The 24,442-nt window shown below is 37.0% G+C and overlaps 2 protein-coding genes and 3 non-coding genes across 7 annotated transcripts; 3 read left to right on the top strand and 2 right to left on the bottom strand.

The window, feature by feature from the left end:
* The first annotated feature begins 40 nt into the window (after positions 1–40).
* On the top strand, positions 41–24,257 carry LOC129787752 (rootletin). 3 transcript variants are annotated; one of them, XM_055823506.1, is made up of 14 exons: positions 41–143; positions 15,424–15,840; positions 15,911–16,086; positions 16,388–16,553; positions 17,164–17,708; positions 17,771–18,116; positions 18,188–18,339; positions 18,987–19,668; positions 19,860–20,554; positions 20,820–20,995; positions 21,057–22,551; positions 22,614–23,514; positions 23,585–23,760; positions 23,825–24,257. In XM_055823506.1, exons 2-14 carry the CDS (start codon positions 15,562–15,564, stop codon positions 23,913–23,915), a joined length of 5,880 nt encoding a protein of 1,959 aa, XP_055679481.1. In that variant the 5' UTR covers positions 41–143; positions 15,424–15,561; the 3' UTR covers positions 23,916–24,257. The 3 variants fall into 3 exon arrangements, with proteins under 3 accessions (XP_055679481.1, XP_055679480.1, XP_055679479.1); XM_055823505.1 differs by lacking the exon at positions 41–143 and adding an exon at positions 10,638–11,075; XM_055823504.1 differs by lacking the exon at positions 41–143 and adding an exon at positions 14,744–15,045.
* Positions 2,952–7,426, top strand: LOC129787754 (uncharacterized). The gene has a single exon (XM_055823515.1). The coding sequence runs from the start codon at positions 3,255–3,257 to the stop codon at positions 4,944–4,946; it is 1,692 nt and encodes a 563-aa protein (XP_055679490.1). The 5' UTR covers positions 2,952–3,254; the 3' UTR covers positions 4,947–7,426.
* Positions 18,387–18,459, bottom strand: Trnar-ucg (transfer RNA arginine (anticodon UCG)). Its single transcript has one exon. It is a non-coding gene; the product is annotated as a tRNA-Arg (tRNA).
* Trnah-gug (transfer RNA histidin (anticodon GUG)) lies at positions 18,853–18,924 on the top strand. The gene has a single exon. It is a non-coding gene; the product is annotated as a tRNA-His (tRNA).
* On the bottom strand, positions 19,702–19,773 carry Trnag-ucc (transfer RNA glycine (anticodon UCC)). Its single transcript has one exon. It is a non-coding gene; the product is annotated as a tRNA-Gly (tRNA).
* Positions 24,258–24,442: the final 185 nt, after the last annotated feature.

The raw sequence follows: 24,442 nt of genomic DNA, 5'->3' as shown, positions 1-24,442 counted from the left end.
ATGTTTGGGTTGTTTGTTTATTCTCTCCGTTGTTTGGGTTGTTTACACCCTCGTACAAAATGTGACTTTTTACCCAGAAAATGTGCTTAATTGTAGTTTAAAAACCCTCAAAGTGCCTCCAGGTGTGAGAGAGAATTTATTCTGTAAGTTTGATTTTACAATAAAGCCTTTAAAGTAATTAATTAATTAACTCACTCTACACAGAAAATAAAAGTTCGTCGAAAGTTCGTAGAAGGTTCGTTATTTACTCATTGGTCTTATGGGAAAATCAACCTCCAGTTCGTAAAATGGGGTCTCACTCCTTTTTCGTAAAAAGGTTCGTAGTTTTGAACTCCAAATTCGTCAAATTCGCTTTTGAACTCCAAATTCGTAGTTTTTCACCTCCATGTTCGTGATGGTTCGTAAATTCCTTTAATGAACAATTTGCCATCTTTGGCTCTTCCGGGAATAAATGTTAAAGATTTTTACCGCCTTTCTGGCCATTTCTGTTCATCTGGGTATTTGATACCATCACTGAACTTCCATATCCTCCTGATCCTCCTGACCAATACTACATTTTATGCATTCCTTACACAAAAGTTAGGAGTTTTTGCCGGATTTGTGGTCGCTCCTCCTTGATAATGATGGAGTGACCTCCGGAATGACGATTTCATCCCCGGATTGTCCCAGGGTTATCAAGTCCTGGGGAAATAGGGGATGCTGGTGCAAAATGGTCGATTTTTCGCCAGTTTTATGGTCACTCCTCCTTAGAATTGATGAAGTGACCTCCGGATTAGGGATCTCATCCCAGAATTGTCACATCCTGGACAAATAGGGGAGGCTGGTGCAAAATGGTCGGTTTTTCGCCAGTTTTGTGGTCACTTCTCCTTGGTAATGATAAAGTGACCTCCGGACTAAGGATCTCATCCCAGGATTGTTACATTCTGGTTAAAGAGGGGATGCTGACGCGAAAAATTGAGGTCACTGCAATATCACCAATGAGGTGACCACAAATCCGGCGAAAAACTAAAATTTTTGCCCCAGCCTCCCCTAATTGTCCAGGATTTGATAAGCCTGGGATGAGATCCCCAATCCGAAGGTCACTCCATCATTACCAAGGAGAAGTGACCACAAATCCGGCGAAAAACTAAAATTTTTGCCCCAGCCTCCCCTAATTGTTCAGGATTTGATAAGCCTGGGATGAGATCCCCAATCCGGAGATCACTCCATCATTACTAAGGAGGAGTGACCACAAATCCGGCGAAAAACTAAAATTTTTGCCCCAGCCTCCCCTAATTGTCCAGGATTTGATGATCCTGGGACAATCCGGGGGTGAAATCGTCATTCCGGAGGTCACTCCATCATTATCAAGGAGGAGTTACCACAAATCCGGCAAAAAACCCTAACTTTTGAGTAAGGAATGCATAAAATCCAGTATTGGTCAGGAGGATCAGGAAGATATGGAAGTTTAGTGATGGTATCAAAAATCCAGATGAACAGAAATGGCCAGAAAGGCGGTAAAAATCTTTAACATTTATTCCCGGAAGAGCCAAAGATGGCAAATTGTTCATTAAAGGACTTTACGAACCATCACGAACATGGAGGTGAAAAACTACGAATTTGGAGTTCAAAAGCGAATTTGACGAATTTGGAGTTCAAAACTACGAACCTTTTTACGAAAAAGGAGTGAGACCCCATTTTACGAACTGGAGGTTGATTTTCCCATAAGGCCAATGGGTAAATAACGAACCTTCTACGAACTTTCGACGAACTTTTATTTTCTGTGTATGGTAAAACAAGCAGGTGCAACATTAACAACAATTTTTTTTTATTAATTAACAATTTGATTAAAAATAAAAAGAAAATTATGTAGAATAATTGGGCACTTGTAGTAAATGAAAGTCTGTGTAATGACTGGTTGGGGCCTCGCGGGAAGGGAAGAAATATGCATGTGTTTTGGGGAGAAGCAATCGCCGCACTCGCATTATTATCTTTCCAAAAGACGAGGGAAAAAAAGTCAATGATGAGTGCAAGAATTATGTGTAAACAAATTCGTATAATACATAAAATAAATTACAAACCGATATGAATTTTATATGGGGAGCTTCCAGATTAAATGAAGCAGGGAGGGAGTCTTATTCAATTACTGGAATTTTGGTTCTGTGGATTTCTTTTATTAAGAATTATTGTTTTGATCCTGAAGTTCATGAAAAGATCTTCGTAAGATCTGCAATTTTTAGAACAATTCTTATTTACTGTCACATAGCCTGAAGATGATCCTGGAAGGATCGAAATGTTGGCTAAGAAATAAACTTGAGTATAACCATCGATCTGATTCGATTTTGAGCTAATTAGTTACGATTAAGACGTGAAAGATGCCTAATATTCCAATTTGTATTAAATTCGATATACCTAGGCTAGAATTAGTCAGGTACTCGACTAAAACTAAATTAATTAATTAATTTTTAACTAATTAATTTTAAGGTACATTTTTCTCCTTTTTCTCTAAGATTCGAATAAGAGTGCTTGAGTCTCTAAAAACCGTTAAAAAATCAGAAAATTCAGGTGTTTCTTTTGAATTAAAAGGCTCTAAATTCTCTTTCAACGTCTTTTAATTTATTTAAAAGAAAATCAAAAAAAAATATCCCTAAATGTAGATTTCTAGCTATGATTCCCTGGTATTTAAAAAGTTATTTCTCTTCAAAAAAAAATCTGAATTTCTTCCCAAAAGCATGACTAAAGTATAATTTTGTGGTAATATGGTGGGAATTGAGAAGTGCCGGCCCTGGTACATGGGGCAGAGTTTGTGTTTAGCTCCGATTTTTGCGATTGAGCTGTGAACTGTGTCTGACTGGTGAATCTGAGATCACATCCCGCACGCAGTCCATAGACCCACAAATCGATAACACTAATTGTAAATATTAGAATTATTTCTCTTATGTGATTATTTATTTACTCGTAACATTAAAATGAGATGTGCCAAGAGGGGATCACATCAGTTGTTCCCTTGCATTTGCTCCGTCAAGTTGTTCGTTCTCTTCTCTCCCAGAGCGCCTTAAGTTGGATTTATTTAATATAAAAAATTTTTTTTTGTGTTGAGACTGTTGAGAAAAAAAGTGCAAGTGAAACGATGATTACAAGGATTCAGTGATTTTATTTCGTTGGGATTGAGGAAAGGAGCAAAGGAGGAGTGTTTAAGAATAAAAAGAAAATAGTGATAGTGAAAGTTTTTTCTTCTTCTTTGAGAGATTCTAAAAGTTAGATCAGAAGTGATCATGCCAAATACGAACGTTGAAAATTTATTTGGTTCCTGGATGGCACGCAATGAAGGACGGGCAGGATCTTCCAGCCCAAAGTACACACCATTTAATTCTCGTCACAACTCCCCAGCATCCTCATCGCCATCCACGTCGCCACTGTCCACATCACCACCTTCAACATTGCGACGTAGCTACTCGAGCACCTTCACGCTAATCCCTGAGGATCGTGCTGTGGATGAACCCATAAGATTTCAGGATACAACATATCAAACGGAATCCCATGGACTCTTCTTTCGTCTACTCCTGTGGTGGCCAATTTTCCTCCTCAAAATCTTCCAAATGATCTTTCGACGTGTTTCTGGATTCGTGTGGAATCCTTTTCGCATTGCAGCTCCGACTTTTTGGATATCAGCTGGATTGTGGATTTTTTGGAAGCTCCTGGGTTTCCCGTTGACCTTCTTCAAGTGGATCCTCATTCGCCTGCACACACCATCCGCTGAGAGGAATCGCCGAAAGCGCACAGTGCTAATAAGTGGTGGAAGCACCATCCAGACACTCCATCTTGCAAGGAATTTCTACACAGCTGGATCTCGTGTGGTTGTTTTTGAATTTGAAGGACTCTTCGGTTTAGCCAGATTCTCCACGGCCGTGAGTAAATTCTACACTGTTCCATCACCGGTTCCTGATTCACCACATGAATACGTGGCAGCTCTGTGTGAGATTGTTGAGAAGGAAAAGCCATCCTTTTACATTCCCGTGTGTACAACGAGTGCTGCACACTACGATGCTCTGGCAAAGCCTCATTTGGAACTTCTGGGATGTTTATCCTTCATCCCGGGAGCACAGGAAGTGACGGTACTCGATGATATAATGGAGCTTATGGTGAAATGTCGTGCAAATGGAATAGCTCTACCACCCCATCGGATTGTTCAGAGTAAGGAGGATCTTTTCCGCCTGTATGACATTGGATGGTTGTCTGGGTTTAGGAATATCATCATCTCAGCCGGCCCAATGGGGATATTGGAGCGCAATAAATTCATATTGCCCAGCAACAGACGCGACTTGAGGCTCACGCATGAGATTAGTGAACAACGTCCTTGGATGGTGATCCGTGATCTACCCGGATCGCACTACATCACGTGCACGACAATCAAGGAATCGCGAGTAGTGGCAAATGTGACGTGCCTCGTGAATTCAGACACAAAAAGTCTCGTCCCGGAATGCAATGAGGAGGTGGAGAAGTGGCTCAAGGATTTCTTCAATAAAATCCGCTTCCAACGTCCTATAAATGCACACATTAGCTTCAGGCTTGTTAAGTGTGACCTCAGTGGGAATCTTCTGCCAATGGGAACCCGCATTGGGGTGTCTCTGCCGTATATTTGCTACACTGGTGTACATCCTCGTGTACTATGGAAGCCCTGCCCGCATTTTTCACGACAAAATTCGGGACCTCTTGTCCAGGAGGGTGGCAGGTATTGGATGCATGAGGCAGTTATCAATACACTACGTCACCCATCCGTGGATGCAGTGGGGAAACTTATTGGTACAGTACTGGATAAGCGAGAGGCTTTGTTTGTCTTTTGGGATCCACTCCCCTATTGTGCGTACTACCACTTCCAGTTGCCCTTCAACTCGGTTAAGCAATTCCTGCAGAAGAGGCAAGCATCGAGACACACAGCAACCACAATGACGGCACCAGTTCATTAAACCATCCACTAAGTTTTTTTTCCCTCAACTCGTGAGATTAAATTTGTGTGTGCTTTGTGATCTTTTTTCAGTCCATATCACCAACTATTATTCTCGTGTTTTCCTCACCAGTGGAAATCACTTTGGCGGTTGTTGGGAGGTCAGGAAGTTTTCGGCTTAAGATTTTGATTAATAGGAAATTTCCTTTTCTATTTTATTTTTTATAAGACGCTTCGAGGACGTTTTCTTTTTCATCAGGCATTGAAATTATGCAACATTCTATGTCTGACTCACGTGAATCTAGGAAATCTGATCTGTGAAAAATACTTTCAGCATAAAAATTAAAGCAAAAGAAACTTATTGATTCACCCAACTAGTAGCCAAAATACTACTAAACTACGCTGAAAATGTAAAATGTCGGGGAATTGAGTTGGTGATGATGAAATTCCTGTATAATTCACATTTTAGAGCAAAAGTCTCTGGACTTGGGACTTTTAGAGAATTTCTATAACGCACACATGACTTGTTGCAATGCAAAAAAAGTTAAACTCTGATTTATACATAATATATATTGCAAAATACATGACAGAACGCCCGTTTGATTGAGATTAGAATTTAAGTAAAATCTTTAATATAATATGTATTTTTTAAGAGGCATAATATTTTATTAGAATTATGTAACGCTACAGTACAATAAATTAGAAAGTAAATGATTTTTTTTTTGCTAATGTTTATGGTAATTTTTGTACTCCTATATAATATTGAACTTGTGTAGCAAAAGAGATAAAATGTGGCTCTCTTTTTTCTATTTTATTTTTTACTTCATTGAAACATAATTCCAGATTGTGTGTTTTATTTATGAATTTTTTGAATGATAATGTGGGCATGTAATTAAAAACAGTTCAAAGTTTATACCTCTTAATGATATTTTTATTGAAAGATTGTTTTCATTGAGTCTAAAGGAGACAAGTTTATTTTTGTAAGTCCCAGTGAATGTGAATTTTTGAAGTATTGGCAGACGACAAAAAAACCATTTATATGTATAATATTATATATATTTCTGTTATAGAAAAAAAATCTATTTTATTTGTTATTTATTTGTTATTACACATATTGTTATCTATTGAATAGCTTTAGATTGATTTTTTATAAATATTTTTTATTCAATATTCTAAAAAAAAGAAACTTATGAATGGGACCAATATTGAAGGGGAAACTAATACCTCTATAGGGGTACCTACCAAAATAAATTTTATATTAGGAAATAAAACAAAAATCATGCAAATACCATAAGTTATATGGACGACAGAAATACTTGGCTGTAGGTACAATTACCTCAATATACATAACATATTGATTTGTGGGCATTTGTGCAGGATAATGAACTCAAAATAATCCTGCGATGTTATATTTAGTGAGAAAATTCACGCGGTTTCACAGGCATATCAATCAAAAGTGATGGAAATCTCTTAATATGAAATCTTGCATCAGAAAATAAAATAAAAAGGAATTATTTTGCGGAAGGAAGAAGGATGACTTAAAAAATATTCTTTAGTTTCTTTTTATTTTTGCTTTTAAAATATGTTTCATTCATAATGAATTATGTATATATGGGTGGCATAATCAAGCACACATTGCGTAGTATTAGGGTTTAACTATGTTTACAAATGAATAAAAAAAATATTTAAAAACCATTTTTAAGAAAAATAAAGTTTTTTTTTGAAACATGCAAAATTATGTTTTTTTTAGAGACATTTAAACTTTTTATTTTTTAAAAAAAGTTTTATTTTCTTATCATTAAATTAAAAATTAAATTACACATAATTAAAATTAAATAAATTAATTTTAAACTACACAGCAATATAAATCTTGAAACAGAAAATTCTCAAGGATTTAAAAATATTTTTTTTTTAGCTTTGAGGTTTGAAAAATTTAATAATCAGTGATTTTGGATGCATTAGTGTATGGCGATATATGAAGCTTTTAGTTTAGCTCTTTTGTTTAATCCCTTTTCTATTTTTTTTTTTACTTTATTGCAATGTCTCTATATATAGATATATTTTATATGTAGGCACATACTTCCTCTTCTGTATATACTATATTCATAAATTCAATGTAGCTAGGAAAACAAACTCATCATAATAGAAATGGCGAAAAAGGAGTTTTCATTTGATTTATATCAAACGGTTGTTTGCGTGCTCTTTACTTACCTAATATTTTCTATATCTATCTACTCCTCCTATAAATATACAAACATATATAGCGATACAATCAAGCTGAAAAAAATTTATACATTCCACACAATCACCATTCTTCTTTGCAAAAATTTATTGATTATTGAATTGGAATAGGTTTGAATGTGCTAAAGGTAGCAGCATAAGAAAGGTTTATTTTGAAGGAAATCCCTAAAAAATTAAACTTGGACGTGCATTGTTTGGAAATATATATTTTTTCCTATCAATAATTATTTTATTCGAATAAAAAAATACATTACGGATGTACTCATTTAATTTTTTTTCGTAAGAGCTTTTGCATCAATGAACTTTGTCCGTGAGATTATTTTTCTCTTCCATCCTGTCGACAAGAAGAACATCACGTATACACATATACATGAAACTTTTTAATAAAAAAAGTCACTGAAATTATATATACCTAATTAAATGGAAGACAAAAAAAAGAACATCATGTAAATATATTTAATGTGAGTGATTGCAGTTGATTTAAAAAATCCATTTAATATTGAAATAATAAATATATAATATAACGTTAAATAAATGCGAAATGATTTGTAAATAAGGCGAGAAAATTAACCTTCATGCCGCGCTTTTAATATTCATATTATGGCTGATAAGGCAGCTATAATCAGTTTGTGTGGGGACCTGCAGTGCGCTCTGCAAAAATTTCACTTGTTTTCCTTTTTGTGCTTTCTTGCATTTAAAATATGTGAAGAGAGATAATTTTGTCTGAAATAAATTCTCGTCGTCTGGGGTAATTTTGTGAATTTTTTTTTCTTGCTTCTATGCTAAAACACGCCAAAAAACTTAATTTTGTGGCGAAATAGCACAACTTTCTGCTCCTTGCAATGCAGCGAGAGAGAGCTAAGAATGTCTAAAAGTCAGGGAATGGCGAGGCATGAAGCTGTCGTTGAGAAGTTTGTGAAAGTTTTTGAAGCAATTTCTTGCACTATAAATTTCCACAAAGTTCTTTTTTCTTGTCCCGAATTGAGTGCTGATTTTCATGTTTTCCAGAGAACACACTACACACATATAAATCAAAATTTCGTTTAATTGATTAAAAATGTTATAAAGGGGATACTTTGTAGTCACCGCAATTCTCAAAGATTTCTCTAAATTTTCCATAATAAGGTGCCAATATAGACCCACTTTGGAAAATTGCATGCCAAACTGAAATAATTCTTCTTTATGAAAAGCTTTACAAAGGTTATTCCATTTGTGGAAGAAGATGAGTTCATTTCCGCTAAATTACATTTTGCTACCAAAAATTCTTCATGGTCGTTAGCATACAAATTGATTTGATGCTATTTTTCGACAGCAAGAAAGTTTCTTTCTTTTTTTTTATTTCCTCAACCAGCAAAAAGAGAGAGAGAGGAAAAAAGCACACGCGGAATTTTAGATGATAGCCATGGGTTATATAATAATAATCCATTCCCGCCCCCGTCACCAAAGGTCAATTGAGTGATCAAAGTGCGTGGCGATTTCAGGGAGTGAGAGAGACGTGACATGATGGCACAGAAAAAAGATGCAAGCAACAAGGAAGGAATTTATGTGGTGGGAGCAGAGTTCAATTTTAATTCATGTGGATGATCCATGCTGAAATCTGCAATATAAAATATATGTGTGATAAGACGACGAAAGAGTGTAAGGCATTGAAGATATTGCCCACAGGGCTATGCGAAAAATTAATTTTATTGCATGAAAAAGGAGGCTACACCAGGCATACATATGAGTGTTGTCCTGGTTCAAGGAAACAATTTTGACTTGAATTATTTTTTAAAAAATTAAAAATGTAGGAAATGGGAATAAAAATTTACAATTTTTCACTGAAATCGCATAGAACAAAAGCCGGTAATGTTTCCCCTTTTAATGTTTTAAAGTATTCGAGTTAATGTTTTGTGAAACATAAACACCAATGTTTTGAAACATTTAAATGATCAAAATAATTTCCTTGAATTAAGGCAACATCCATAAATGCTTGAATAGCATTCCTTATAAATTAAGAGATATTCTTTCTTGTAATTTATTGAAGACTGAAGAAAAATTCGCAAGTTTTGAATGCTTGCAATTTTTTCGTTTAACCCTACATTTAAGAGAAATATTGAGGAGAAGCGACTAAAATCGTTTTACACGAAAAAAAAACGTGGTTCATAGACAAAACATTGCGAGCCTATACCGATAAGGGGGAGATTTATAAAAGTAAATTAGTTCTACATCCAGAATATAAACTAATTCTATTGAGCACCATGACAACTTACGTAAAACTGCCAATTCACCGTATATTCCTCTACACTGGACTTTTGAAAAGGGAATTACAAAGCAAAAAAAAAATGGGTATTGGAATGAAATTACGGAAATTACTTAAGGTGCGAAAAAATTGGAAATAGCTTCAGTTTTGGCCAAACAACCGACTTGAGAACATTTTGATGGGAAAATAGAATTCCTTGAAGGATTTTTCTCAATTTCTAAAATTAAAATAAAAAAGAATTTCAAGTACAAAATGCAAAATAGCCAAAATTGTGAAGAATTTCTCGGAACATTGAGGGCACGGTCGAGGCGAGGTTTCCATTTTTCAACAACACCCAAGCAATATTTAAAAATATCGCTAAATTCCACCAAGAATTCACGTAAATATAGCATTAAGGATATCAGAATAATTATTTCGTGAAAAGTGGATTGAAAAAATGTTGGTGCAAAAGTTTTTGAACAAAGAAGTTAATTTACAAAAGTATTTTTCAGTATTTTATGTTTTGGAAGTGAAATAATTGTTCTAAAAGTTAGAATCATAATTCTTTGTTTGAAAATTAATTAAGTAGATAGATATTAGAAGTTAATTTGTTTTCTTCTATAACAATTCTTTACCAAATGTACTTTCAAAGATCGCCTAATGTTTTACAATCCTAAACAAGTTATTCTTATAGATGTTCATCAGGTTATTCAGTATAAAGAACTTTAAGATATTTCTTCAAAAAGTACAAAACAGTTAAGTAAAATTCCTTAATTTCTCTTCAACCAGATTTGACCGAGACTTTTGGGACATTTTACGCTAAATCTGATTTGAAAATTATCTAGAAACGTTAATTCTTAACCAAAATTCTTCAAAAGCAAAATAAGTTCTAAGTCGTTTAATCGAATCATTTGACTTTTATGAAATCAAAAACTTTTAATCCTAATTTAAGAAATTCAAAGTCAAATTACTAACAGTAACTAACTTACAGTTGGCTAATCTGGGTAAAAACTTTTGCACCAACCTTATTACAAGAAAGATAAAGAAAAAATTGTCAAAAATGTTTGCATGTCGCAAGTTCGCAGGAAGTCTTGTGGTTTATTTTTTTAAGAGAAGTCTTTTAGTATAATAATAATAACAAATTTATCTTTCTCCTCCCATTCCACGGACGCTCTCAATATATATTTTTTGGGGGGTTGTTGGAACGATTTCTTCGTGCGCCTCATCTCAACTTCTTTTTCGTGTTTTTTGTGCGGTTCAACAGTCGCTAGGCCCACCCCATTGTCATCACCGCGAGAGTATTATGGAGGAATTTCAAGTAATGGCAATGGGGCACCCGGAGAAGACACCACAAATATTAGTGCGGTTGCCAGGAGAAACGTTATAAATGAATCGAATTCAAAGAAACAACTCCCACTGTGCTATTTGCAGATTTGCAAACCAACAGAGTCAGTTCCTGTTAAGGTGGTGTGGAATTCGGAGGCTAGGTGGGCAGTTGGGAGGAAAAATTTCACAAATAAATCCTTTATACTTGTTTCAACTTCAAACTATCGCCATTTAAAATTATCACAAAAAAAGCAAATTTCCGTGCACAAGGAGCAAAATTGTGTTGGCAAGTGTTGTGTTAAATGCTTAGCGGCTAACTTTGAGAAGTTGAACTGTGACAAGTTCAAAGGAGACATGTCCCGTGTAAGTTTAACTTCTTTTTTTTTCTTCCAAGCTCAATTTTAATTATTTTTTTTTGTTAATAAAAAGAAATATTTTATGGAGAATCAACTGAAATTTCAATAAAATAAATTATTTTTTATCAAACAGCCCATAAAAAAATACTCGTTAAAGGATTTATTATCCTTTTTTCGTGAAAAAAAATTGTATAAATTGTTAGTCAATAGCGGAAATTGTCCTCATAAAATTGCTCACTAATAAAACAAACCCATTGTACCCGGGAAACTCCATTTTCCAGACATTCTTATTTGGTCGATTACTATATTTTCCGAATATAATCCCTATCTTTTATATATAAATTGATATAGAGGACATGTATATGTATGTACCTACCTACGTATATATAAAATATTCTCCCTGAGGGATTCCACAAAATTTTGTACAAAATCAAATAAAGTCCACACACCGTGTGTATATGCCCTTAATTTTTGTACCATATCACACCCCATGAAAAACACAAACACACTGTGAAATAATATGCAATTTTATGCACCCAAATGTTTGCTGAAAACAATAATTATATGGAGATGATATGAGCTGATTATGCTGAAAATGCTGTGTGTATAGAATTTTCAAAAGTTGCTTTGCAAATATTTGTGTTTGCATGTTATTACCCCCGTGGAGAGAAAACTATTTTCTTACTTTTCACCGTGCAGTCCAATTAGGGAAAATTGATTTAACTATGGCGAGTGATGTATTACCCGAATGACTATAGCTTTACATTGTGAACTCTATATTGGTTGTGTCTTATCACCACATTTCAGTGCATTTGCATGTACTTTGTGGATTCTATGTAAACCAAAATGCTTCGCTGATTATGCAATACATAATGGAGTTTTGCTGCGAGAAAGAGTTTAATTTTCATGGGAAAAGTCTTTTCATAAGTGATGCAGAAAGTTTCTAAAACTAATTTTTAGTATCTACTTGTAATTAGGATTGTTTTATTTATTTTAGAATTGTAGCTTTTCCTAGAAATTTCCTGTTTCTAGATTTTTCCGGTTAAAAAAAAGAAAATGTAAAATACGAGAAAAATCTTTAAGTTTCATTTTTCAGGATTATTTATCGTGTTTCAAAATCCTTTTTTTACGTCTTTCCTTTTAACTAAAAAACGTTAAATGATTAGAGATTCTTGTAATAATCTTTTTCTCAGTTCTTGAAAGACGTAAGATTATGACAACTGAATCTAATTGTCCTATTGTCGTGTTTAGAAAAGGAAGCAAACTATCAAAATATTTTTCTCAGAATACCACAATTTTTACAACTCCCTATAATTGTAAGAAAAGAATAAGAAAGGTTTTTGACGGGATCGACCCCTTTTCTCTCTCCTTCATTTTGTAGATTTTCACTCAAATAAACCAGATTTTTTTTTGGACCAAAAAATTCAAGATTAAGGATCTGAATTCAAAGCTGAAGTGAATTGATTAAAGTTCAATTCTGGTTCTGTCTTAAATCTAGATCTGTCTTATTCACTAATTTCTTAAATAGAAGATTCTTTTTAATCTCAATATCTCGAAAATTAATTCAGATCTTTCTAAAAAAAATCCTTTTTAATCTTGTGGGGATAGTAATTCTTACAAAAATGAATTCTATATACCAGAATTTTCAATCACGTGCAAAGAAAGTGCTTTCTCCTTACATAGCAACAATTTCAGACAACTCATAGCACTTTTTTTAAAATAAAAATATAATATGCGTTCAAAAAAATAAGTTTATTTCTGTCATTTTGATTTGAAATGATGTATAAACATGTCATTAGTGGGAATGAAATTTATATTTTAAATTAATCTTGTGTGTGGGTTCACAAACAAAAATATCGTGGGTAATTATTGCACTGAATTACATAAGAAAATGATCCACTTTGACCTCGGCAATGTATAAAATTTTGCACAGAGTGACGATAAGGAGCAATTCTGGGTGGAATTTTGATTTCTTCTCCCCTTCCTTCATCTTCCTTCTTACTTTGGAGACACTTTTATTGCGCCTACATGCGAATTTGAATTTTATTTGCTCAGTGAATTCCAATAAAATAGATTAGTGAGAGGAATTTGGGCTAAATATGAGGAGTTGTGGGGTACCGCAAAAAATTCCCTTTAGCGCTTTTCGCACGGACGTTGTAAGTCAAACGTGAAATCCCATAAATATTGCATGGTATATATTTTGTTATTTTTAGTAAATAATAGTTTGTCCCACTATCTTGCACTGCGATCGCTATTTAATAAAATAAAAGAGAAAATAGCGATAAAAGTCTCAATGTGACAAACTTTATCATGCGTGCAAAGGTTCAGTTATCCTTCTTTTTCGGAAATGGTTTTTATGTACAATACCGTGGAGGTGCATGTAAATGATTATTTACACGTGGTGTGTGTTGGGAGAGGGGGAGGTTTCTTTTGGGGGTTGAGGAAGAGAAAACCTTTCGTGTGCACACGCTTTCCATGCTAAAAAGACACGGGATATGGATAAAAAAAAAAAAGAAAATTTGATGGAAATTGCTTTCGATTTCTCATGCCGAATATTACAGTAAAACTTTTTCTTATTAGTCCCTGCAAAAAAACAAGGTGATTCAGTGGTTGGGATGTTTTATTTTAATTATTAGACATTTTATTGGGGGCAAAACGAACATGTCGAACAAATTAATAAAATATTATGTTTTGGCATAAAATATCTTTTGTAGGCTCTATTGGGGATTAAGAGAAAAATTCACTGTAAGAATGATAAGGAGAGAGTTGGGCAAAAAAATTCATTCGAAGTTTTGGGAAAGGCTGAAATTTTCGTATTTGCCAATGCCTCCGAATTTCCCTATGATTTTTTTTGCCCCTATTATCATGGGATGTTTATCTGAATAGAAATAACACGAAATGAGTAAAAGTCTAAAAAGTACTAAATTCAAGCTTAAATACTGAATTTAAACCTAAAACGTCCTAATTTCTTTTAAAAAGTATTTAATTCAAGCCGAAAAGTTGTTTGATTTTAACTCTTAAAAAGACTCAGATAGAGTAGAAAAATCTTACAATAAGTACTCAACTCTCAGCTTAAAAAGTACTGAATTTAAGCCTAAAAGAGTGCTAAATTCTAGCCTAGAAAGTGTTAAGTTCAAACCGAAAAAAGTTATCCGGTTTTGAGCAAAGGGGTTCATCCAATATTTGGATGATTTGTTAAAAGAATCAAAATATTCAACAGATGAAGAACATCCCTTGCTTACAACTCTTTCTCTAATCATTTTACTATTTTACACTGGAAAATATAATATTTTCAGCTTTTCCTAAACACTTGAGTGATTTTTTTTTTTGCCTCACTGCACTCTCTAAACTTTATCAGTTTCAGTGCTTCAGGAAAACTTTATCAAAATTAACTAAAATACCTTAACTCGGTCTTTTATTTTTTAGAATTTATTAAAAGAAAAAAAATCCCAAAAAGTGTAAATCCCAAAAAGTATGTAACCCCTTAAGAATCAGTAAATGATGAAAAGTTTGCTTCTGATTATGAAAATCTGCATAAAGTTTTAAATTGTGGTTTGTTTATTGAATTTATTGAATCTATATCGGTTTGCACACTTCTCAATTCATCGTTCTACAAATTGATTCGTCACTATACATTCACTTAGAACGTGACGAAGCATTAAGCGGACGTACATTACATAGGCGGGTGTGTATGTAATAAATCGGAAGCGCGGGAATGTATTAATATAGGGGAAGGTGCATTATATATATCGCCTAAAGTGTGCTTCATTCATAATTAATTTGTTGTACGATGGAGTATATATATGTATGTGAGGGGGTGGTTTTTTCTTTCACCCCTCTATGTTGGAAATTTGTCCACCGTGAAAGCACTTATATGGTTACCAAGGGTTGGATTTGTTTTGCACCAACACGTGCTAGTCGACCTTTGAGTGTTGCACCGGGAAGTTATGAAGAAAGCCAAATCCGTGTCTTTTGATGTGGGTGGCTTCGGTGCAGGGGGTAGACAAAGACTCTATTTCCATAGGAATTCACTGCTCACTCGCTGAGACACCCAGGAAAATGCTTCAATCTGAAAAAATCCACCACTACTGGATAGATAATTTAATATTCTATCGATTGATAGCTTTTGAGGGGTGTCTCACGAAGATTAATGCACTAAAACTGATTTTAAAAATTTCGATTCACTTTTCGGAAATAAAATGACGTCATTTTCTTCCTGTAATTTCTTTGCAAACCGTCCGCCATTATTTGCTGTGTTCGGGTAAAAAAGGGCTTTGTCTACCCCCTGCTTCGGTGAAAAGAATTATTTTTTCTTTTTCTTTTAAATTTAAATTTTGGTGTGAATTTCATTGCAGCTGGCAAAGGAGAATGGTTCAAGTACCCTTAGACGATCAAATAGTAACGAGGATTTAGACAAGAAGAAGCCCTTTTCGCGTCCATTCGGTAAAACACGCATTGGTGATAATCCCACAAGTGGGGGACGCTCAGTGAGAATGGCGAGTCCAGCACCCGGTGAGACGGCGACACTTTTGCGCCAAAATCAGGAACTCAGGCAACGTCTGCAGGAGGAGGCAAATAGCTACCGCAGACGCTTGGATACGTACAAGCAGGCCCAACAGAATCAGGCCAATCTCGTGAGTCGTCTTCAATCGAAGGTGATGCAGTACAAGCAGAGATGTACAGATCTCGAGGGGCAGGTACATGAAACTCTCCCTCCAGTGCCCTCCTATCCATCAAGGGGTGTTTGCCCGGGTACACCGACTCCATCTCATGTAAGATACAAACCTTCTTGAATCAGCCTGGGAGGGATTCTTTAAAGATGAATTTCTCTTCTCTCAATAGCAACCCAGTTCGATGGCTGCTATTCCACTTCCACCACCTTCAGGGCACTCAGCTAGTGCAGCACCCCTGAGTTTACCGTGTCCTGTTACATGTGAGCAACCATCACCGCCTGTGCATAGCTATCATCATGAGAATGGGGATGATGTCGTTCGGCGCCTCGAGGAGGAGCGTCTAAGGTAAATACCCACCCACAACCACTATAGAAATCAAAATTTAAGGTCATTGATTTACCAATTCAATAACCTTTCAACAATTTGAAGCTAAAATTGTGCAAAATCAATTTTCTATGGGGGTTACGGCCAATTTATTAAAAGACGACAAAATTGAACAAACAAAATGGCGCATTGAGAAAATTTCTTTAAAAACGATTAAAGTTCAGTTCTTTTGGTGTCCAAATCTTCTAACTTTGTGTCCATAATTAAGAAGAATTTACTGTGGTGGTGCAATTATGATGATTGACCCTGTGCTTTCTTTAAGATGCGAACAACTTCTTGCCCAGAATCAGCTACTGCGGCAACAATTGGAGGAATCTCATCGTACAAATGAGATGCTAACGACGGATTTGCAGAAATTAACAACAGATTGGGAAGCTCTCAGAGATGATATGTTGGCTAAGGAGAATGAATGGAAGGAGGAAGAACAGGTAGGTTTTGTAGTCCATCATACATTAATGAGTGAATTTGGGTCATTAATTGAATTATTTTATCATTTGTGTCTTCACTGTATTTTCTTTATCAAATTAATTAATTCGTCATCTGCGCTATTTTGAAACAAATTTTATTTTTTCCCCGCCTACTTTTCTCATTTTCATAAAATCTTATCAAGTGTTCCAAAAAGTGATTCAATTTCCAATGAATTGACCACATTAAACTAATTAAATAGATTAGAGAAAATTTCTGAATTTTCTTTATGACGATTTGTGTTTGAAATAAGCAAAAATTTTTCGACGTTAATTTTCTTCTCGTGGTTTAACTGCGGAGTTAAACTTACAGCATAAAGTCAATTTTGAGACTTTACATTCCAGAGCCGTATACTTCATGAGTGCAACACTCACAAAAAGACTTAAGTGTGCAATCAGGGTTGAATTAGGTTGATCCTTCTTGGGGTTTTAAGCAGGAACTGATGAATGGTTTAGCACTAGCACACGATGCTAGATGTCTGTCGGCCTTGACAATTTTTGTTACGACTTAGGCAGACTTTATCCTTCTGATCCTGCTTTTTTAATGAATGAAAAATACTTAATTTTACTTTAGGCATTTAATGATTACTACAACAACGAGCATACGCGTTTGCTGCGAATGTGGCGAGAGGTGGTTTCGGTGAAGAGGAACTTTAAGGACATGCAGACGTCGCTGAAGACAGACCTCAATAAGATGCGCTACGAAATGATGGGAATTAATAGGGAGGTTTCTAGCGCCTGTAGTGGGGTGACGGTTAACCTTAAGCAAGCTAGTCGCTATGAGGAAGCCAATCAGATGCAAATTGAACGCGATAATATGGATCTCAAGTCGCAGCTGGCATCGCTGAAGGTGCAGTATGAGACGAGTAAGATTGAGATTGAGCAGAGGGATCAGAAGATGCAGCAGATGATGCATGAGCTGAAGACACTCGAAGACCGCTGTATGCATGCTGAAGCTCAGGCAGCACAGGCACAGCGACTCAATGATGAAATTGAGCGCCTTCAGCATGCTCTGAGGGATATAGCTCATGCTGTTGTCCAAGATGCTGATGCTTCAAATGATGTGGAACCCCCGGCTACCCACATGCACCTCTCGCAGGGCTCTGGGCTTCCTCCAAGGTAGGGATTCTCTCAGGGAATTTACTTTCAAAAGATAATTTTGTGTTTGCTTCTCTGCATAGATCTCCAAAGCGTGGAGGATGTCGTACATCTCAGGCTTTTGCCGAAGGTACCATCTCTGCTGTCCAGGCGGCTCTGCACAAGTACCAACTCTCAATTCATGACCTTCAAGTGAAGCTACAGACAAACACCGATGCTCTCAACATGACAAAGAAACAATTGGAATCCACGGAAAATACACGTGATATTCTCACGACAAAATTAACAGAGATGACCGAAAAGATGGATGCAACGAATTATCAACTTTCTGAGCTCTGCAAGGAGCGGGATGCCCTGCAAAAATCCCTGGAGGGTATGAGAATGGATAAGCAATCAATGGAAAGGGGAAAAGTTGAATTGAATTCAATGGTGAGTTAACTTTTTTGCCCATTTTTTGCAAGAGAAATTATTTCTTAAAGAAAAAACATTTAACATTGCAGATGGATTCCCTCAATTGTGACTATGAGAAGCTCCAAAATCACAACAGTAAAATGCAGAAACTCATTGATTCACTCGATGAGGAGAAGAAAATTCTCGAATTGGAGATGCAGCGTTCAATGAAGGATAAAGAAATTCTCGAAATGAATTTAAGGTAAATTCCTTTAAGGAAAAAAAAATTAAAAAGAAAAAAGAATTTTTCGATCGCGACAGGACTTGAACCTGCAATCTTCGGATCCGAAGTCCGACGCCTTATCCATTAGGCCACGCGATCTATGGCAATGAGGCAGCTCACTTTTTACTTCAAGGCAAAATTTTTTATCGATTTTCTTTTATTTATTTTTCATACCTAATGCAATTACCTGCTGAATTTTCTTTCAATTGGATAATTATAAGGGAAAAACGCGGATATTTATGGGAATTTTTTCACAAATTATTCTCATATAAATTATTTATATGAAATTACTTTTGGAAATTATTTTAGAGATTTTTGGGGATTTTTTGAATATTTTTGCAATGATTTAATTTAAATTTAATTGTTGGGAATTAATTAAAATTGTGGGAAAGGATTCTTCTATACATTCCTATGTTGATTTCTATGTATAGCGTGGAATACTTTCTGCAACATTTATGGGTGACTTGAACGAGTTATATACATAGCGGCGTAGCCGTGATCGTCTAGTGGTTATGACATCTCGTTGTGGCCGAGAAAGCCCAGGTTCGATTCCTGGTCACGGCAGTTCGCTTTCAGCTTTTTTTTACAAAACTTTTTTTGCAAAATAAATTTCTTTTTCCTTCCAGAGCTGAAGAGGAACGTACAAGTCGTCTCAGGGAGGAGACAATAACTCTTCGGGAAGAGCTGAATAAAGTTTATTTGTCGCGGGATTTACTGGAGCAACAACGAATGGAAGTTGAGAGTCTTTTAGCATTGACTGAGAAGCAAAAATGCGATGTGGAATTTGAGCTGGAGAAGATGGCAATTGAGAAGTCGGAAGTGTATGAACGTCTTGAGAAGAGTAGTTGTTCCGGGGATACGCTCACGCTGGAGGTGAAGAAGCTAAAGGATCAAATGGCAGAAGTGGAGGAAGAGCGAAATAAGCTGAAGAAGCAAGCATCGGAATTAACCACAGATGTGGCATCACTGAAGAAGGAATTAATCTCCGCAGAGCAGGCTCGTCTTGATTTGGATTCCGAGAGACTTTCGCTGAGTGAGAAGTTGAAATTCCTTGAGATTGACAAGGATAAGGTGGAACAGGAATTAGTGCAGATTTCCCGGGAACGTGGAGATGTTACCAATCAACTCACGGTTATCACGCGCAAGAAGGAAGGCTTAGGTGAGGAACTAATGAGACTCCGGCAGCGCATGGAGCAATCCAATGAGACCAATAGTCGGCTCAATCGTAACCTTGAGGATCTTGTCAAGGAGAATGAGGAGAAAATGGTGGTAATTGAGGGGCAGGAGAAGGATCTTCAGCGTCTTCAGGTAAAAAACACTCTCAAGTAGCAAAAAAAAGCGTGCGTCAGCCGAGAATCGAACTCGGATCAACTGCTTGGAAGGCAACTATGCTAACCATTACACCACTGACGCATGGTGCCATTTATGCCCAATGTTTTCCACTTGGAATTACCCCTTTATGCAATAACCCAGATTTATGTTTTTCATGTCCCTTTCAGGAACAACTTGCATCCCTGAGGAGTGAAAAGGAAGCCCTAGAAGCTGTTCTCTTTGACACCAATACAACCCTCGAAGCCACAGAGGTGAAGAAGGAACAACTTGAGCATGAAGTGCAGGAATTGCTGATTAAACAAGAATCAATGAGAAATCAAATTGCACGTCTTACAAAAGATCTCGAAAGTAGTGAACGTCGTGCACAGGACATGAAGATTCAACTAACAAATGCAGCTGCAAATCAAGAAGCGGAATTCCTGCAGAAAATTGCCAATCTCAAGGCGATGGCAGAAGAAAATGCCAAGAAGCTCAATGAGGAGAAGGAACAAATAAGGGCTTCACTGGAAAAGCGCATGCAGACCTCCCTGCAGGCTCTTCAGGGGGCAAAAGATGCTGAAATTGAGGCACTTAAGGAGCGCTATGAGCAGCTGCAGATGCACGTGGAGGCACTATGTCAGCAGCATGAGGAAGTAATGATAAGAGCGGAGAATGATAAGCAACAAGCTCTCATGCTGGCTCATAGGGATAAGCAGGCAGTTGTTGAACGTCTCGATGCCATGTCCAGGGATTTAATGGCTGAAAATGAAACATCTGAGAGATTGCGGAGAGAGGGTGCAGCTAGAGCTGAGAAAGATAGAACGACAATCAATCAGCTCAGGGAGGAAATTACACGTCTCAAAGCGAAGATGGAGGAATGCAGGTGAGTTAATCTTTTCTTTGAACTTTTGGTTTATTTTTATATTTTTTTTTAATCGGATTTTAAGAAAATTTTCTTATAGGAAATAGAAGAACATTTTTTTCTTGCTGCATGTCTTTTTATTTATTCCTTGTGCTTTTTAACGGTTTGTTTGTCAGTGTTTGTTTTTTGCTTTTTGAATTTTCTTTATTTTTGTGGTGCTTCGTAGTGCTTTTATACAGAAAAAAATTATCAATGAATTGCAAAATAAAATAAGAAAAATTTGTAGGCAAAAACACGAAGAGGATCTCCACAAGTTGGAATCCTACCTGAGTTCCCTTCGCGAAGAACGCGAAGCAGCTCAGAAGGAGAATGAGGAACTTCGTGTTCAGATTCGTCTCTGTGAGGACAGAGGTGATTCCTTGAATAATCAATTAATTGAGACGGTACGAAAGCTCAAAGAAAGTAAGTATTTTCTCTTATTTCCCAAAAAAAAAAACGTTCTTTAAAAAAAATAAATTTTAAGCTGAAAATGGCGTTGAAGCTGCCCGCAAGGAACTAACCGACACAAGACGTGCTCTAGCGGATAGTAATATTGAGAAAGACAAATACGCGAATACTAATAGAGATTTGAGGGATCACGTGAAGCGTGTTGAGGGGCAACGGCGGGAAGCAGCTCGTCTTCATGAGGAAGCACAGCAGAAAATTGCAAGTTTGGAGGAAGCTCGAACTTCCAATGAAGTTGAGAAGACACGCCTGTCAACATTGCTGAAAGAAGCCGATAACAATATCGCAAAACTCAATCAAGAGTTGCAACAGGCTCAGAATAATTTGCAAAAGATGTCCTCAAATGCTTCGCAGAAGGATGTTGTTGAGAAGGAACTCCATGCACGTTTAACGAATGAAATGGAAGAGAAAGAACGCACGCAGGCAGAGTTGCATCAGGTGAAGAAGCAATTGGCTGATTTGGATGCAAATCTCCATGCAACACGTCAGGAATTGGGTCGATCGAGGTGTAAATTGAATCAGGATGAGCACAGATGGCACGGTAGGGAGCAGGAATTGCTGCAGCGTATGGATGAGGGGAGATGCCGTGAGAAGCGTCTTGAGGATCAGAAGCACAACCTTGAGGTATGCCTAGCTGATGCAACGCAGCAAATTCAGGAGCTAAAGGCACGCCTTGGTGGCTGCGAGGGACGTGTTCGTGCCCTCGATGAGCAACTCATTCAAACGGAGAGTGCAAAGAGAGAGGTGGAGAATAGATTGAGTTCTATCGCTCACACTTTGCGACGCATTGCGGGAATTCAATTGGACGGCACAGTGAGCCTCCCGTACCGCCTGCTCAGCCCATCGAGGAGATACAGCCCAGCTCGTGGGGGACATGACTACGACTGCCGCAGCGTTGCAGGTGACGGACCACTCATTGATGTTGATCCCGAGATGGTGCGTAAAGGTGTGCGAGCACTAATGCAACAAGTGGCTCAAATTGAACGTGAGAAGGATGATTTCAAAGCTCAACTGGCTACGGCAAAGAAGCAACTTCAGGAAGCAGCAGAAGTGCAGTCAAAGGGGGAAAACAAGATTTCAAAACTCCAGCAAATTCTTCGTTCGGTTCAGGAGGAGAAAGCCAATGTGGAGGCAAAATTGAATCAGAAAGCATCAGCATTGCAGGTTGTTGAGGAGAATTTGCGTCAAAAGACCGAAGATCTGAATATGTTGAGGGAGAAAGTCAATAGTTTGGAGCTGTCGCTGGCTAACACGGCCGAAGAGCGGGCACAGTGTGAGGAACGTCTTGAGAAATGTAGGCAATCTGTGAGTCGGTTGGAGAGTGAAAAGCGACATTTGCAGGAGGAGCTAGCAAGATGCGAGAATCGTGCATCAAAATTGGATTTGCAGCGTGTGGCACTCGAAGGGGATATTCAGAGACTCCAGATGGCCCTTCATGAGAAGGACAACAACCTGAGGAGTCTCCAGGAGAGATTTGAGAATCAAGGGCGTGCATCAACGCAGCTAGAAGACAGGTAGAAATGACTAAACTCAAATGAAGAAAATATTTTTTAAAATAAATTTTTGCAATTGTTAGATGTATTGCGTTGAAGACGACCGTTGATCAACTCAAGGAGCGCCTTCAGAGTGCAGCCATCACAGAGACAGAGCTACGTGCAGAAATAAATTGTCTGCACAAAGAACGCTCAGAGCAGGGTCACAGTGTCCTTGCGGGGCATGATAAACTCAAGCAGATCCAAAAGACGCTCAGCAATAGTGAGAATGAGCGACGTATTCTTGCTGAGCGACTAGAAGCAGCTCAAAGTGCAGCAAATGATTTGAGGAGGACACAGCAGGGGCAGCAGGATTCAGTTCAGCGCCTTCAGGAGCAAGTTGCAGAGTTGGAAGTACAGAAATCAGCCCTTGAGTCACAGCTGAGGATTGCAAAGTGGAATCAGGAGAATGCTGATCAAATCTCCGCAACAGCACCCAATGGACCCGATGGAGATGCCCTGAGGCAGATGCAGCGCGAGAGGTCTGAACTGAGAAATCGTGTAGATGCACTCAATGAAAAAGTGAGAACACTGGAGAATGAGAAGAGAAACTTGGAGAGAAGCAGCAAATTCTCTGGTCAGGTGCAATTTGATAGATCCGAGAAGAGTCTCTACGATGGACGTGGGGAGATGGATTCGAATCGTTTGGAGACAGACACATCACATTCACGCCACGGCATGGGAGGATCAAGCTTCAATTGTGGCCTAGATCATACACTCATTGAGCAGGAGAATAGGGATTTGAGGATGAAGGTGAGGAGATTGGAGACAATGCTGGCGGAGAAGGAGAGTGAATTGGCGAGAGCAAAGGCAAAAATGGCTGAAATCCCCAAATGCCTTCCTGGAGATGCGGAGAAGTATCGTTCGGCTCAACTGCAGGCTGAACGTTTACTTGATGCCAGAGAGCAGTCCCACCGTCAACAGGTGCTTCGTTTGGAAAATCAGGTGAGAAATTACTTGAGATTTTCCTTTTAGTTTTTGTCTGTAATTATTTTTGATTTTTTTTCTGCCAAAGATCTCCATGCTTCGTGAGCAATTAGCTCAGGAAGCTAAACGGAGGCAGCATTACATCTTGAGGAGTACAAGGGCTGGGAGAGAGATGCAGCAGTTGCGTCAAACACTCGGGGATAGCTTGCGTCATGTTGCGCAAGAACCTCTTGATCCCATAACTCTCGAAAGTGAAACTAGGAGGTAATAAATAAATTTTAAAGAATAAAAAATAAATCAAAGATTAATTATTTATTATTTCTTTTAGATTGGATAGTGCGGTCTCTCTGAGTTTGCCACCAAACTCCGGAAGAGATTATGAGCACCACCACAGTGGCTACAGTCCGCGCTACAAGTAGAACTACGAAGAAATCACATCTAGTCGGGTATTAAATTAATAAAAAAAAAATTAACTCCACTGCCGACTCTCAAGAGGATATTTATTTAAACAAAAAAAAATACGCTACAAAAGGAAAAAAATGTGTTCATTTTTTTTTCGACGTTCACAAATTAATGAATTAAAAAACAATTAGTCACATGTTGAAGAGAAAAAGAAAAAAAAAGAAATGAATCATAAGCACTGATTGCACACACCAAAGAAAATTCAGTATTAAATGTTTTTTGTCAATGAACACGAAAAAATTGTAGAGAGAGATTTTACGCTTGATACAACAATAAATATTCTAAAAACACCACAAAAATAAGAAGTTTTAATTGCATTATTGGGCAAAAAAATGGTTTTGAAATATTTTAAAAATCTCTGTTAAAAAGGATTAATTAAATCAATGGGATAGATTCTGATATAAATCTTTTCTTTTCGTACAATTCGTCAGAATATAAGATTTTTGGTATTCTGAGAAAAATTTTATAAAATTTTGACACATTA

Source organism: Lutzomyia longipalpis, chromosome 1 (assembly GCF_024334085.1).
Source record: "Lutzomyia longipalpis isolate SR_M1_2022 chromosome 1, ASM2433408v1".
NCBI lineage: Eukaryota > Metazoa > Arthropoda > Insecta > Diptera > Psychodidae > Lutzomyia > Lutzomyia longipalpis.
The sequence above is the reverse complement of the archived record's forward strand: the minus strand, read 5'-3'. Positions and strand labels throughout refer to the sequence as shown.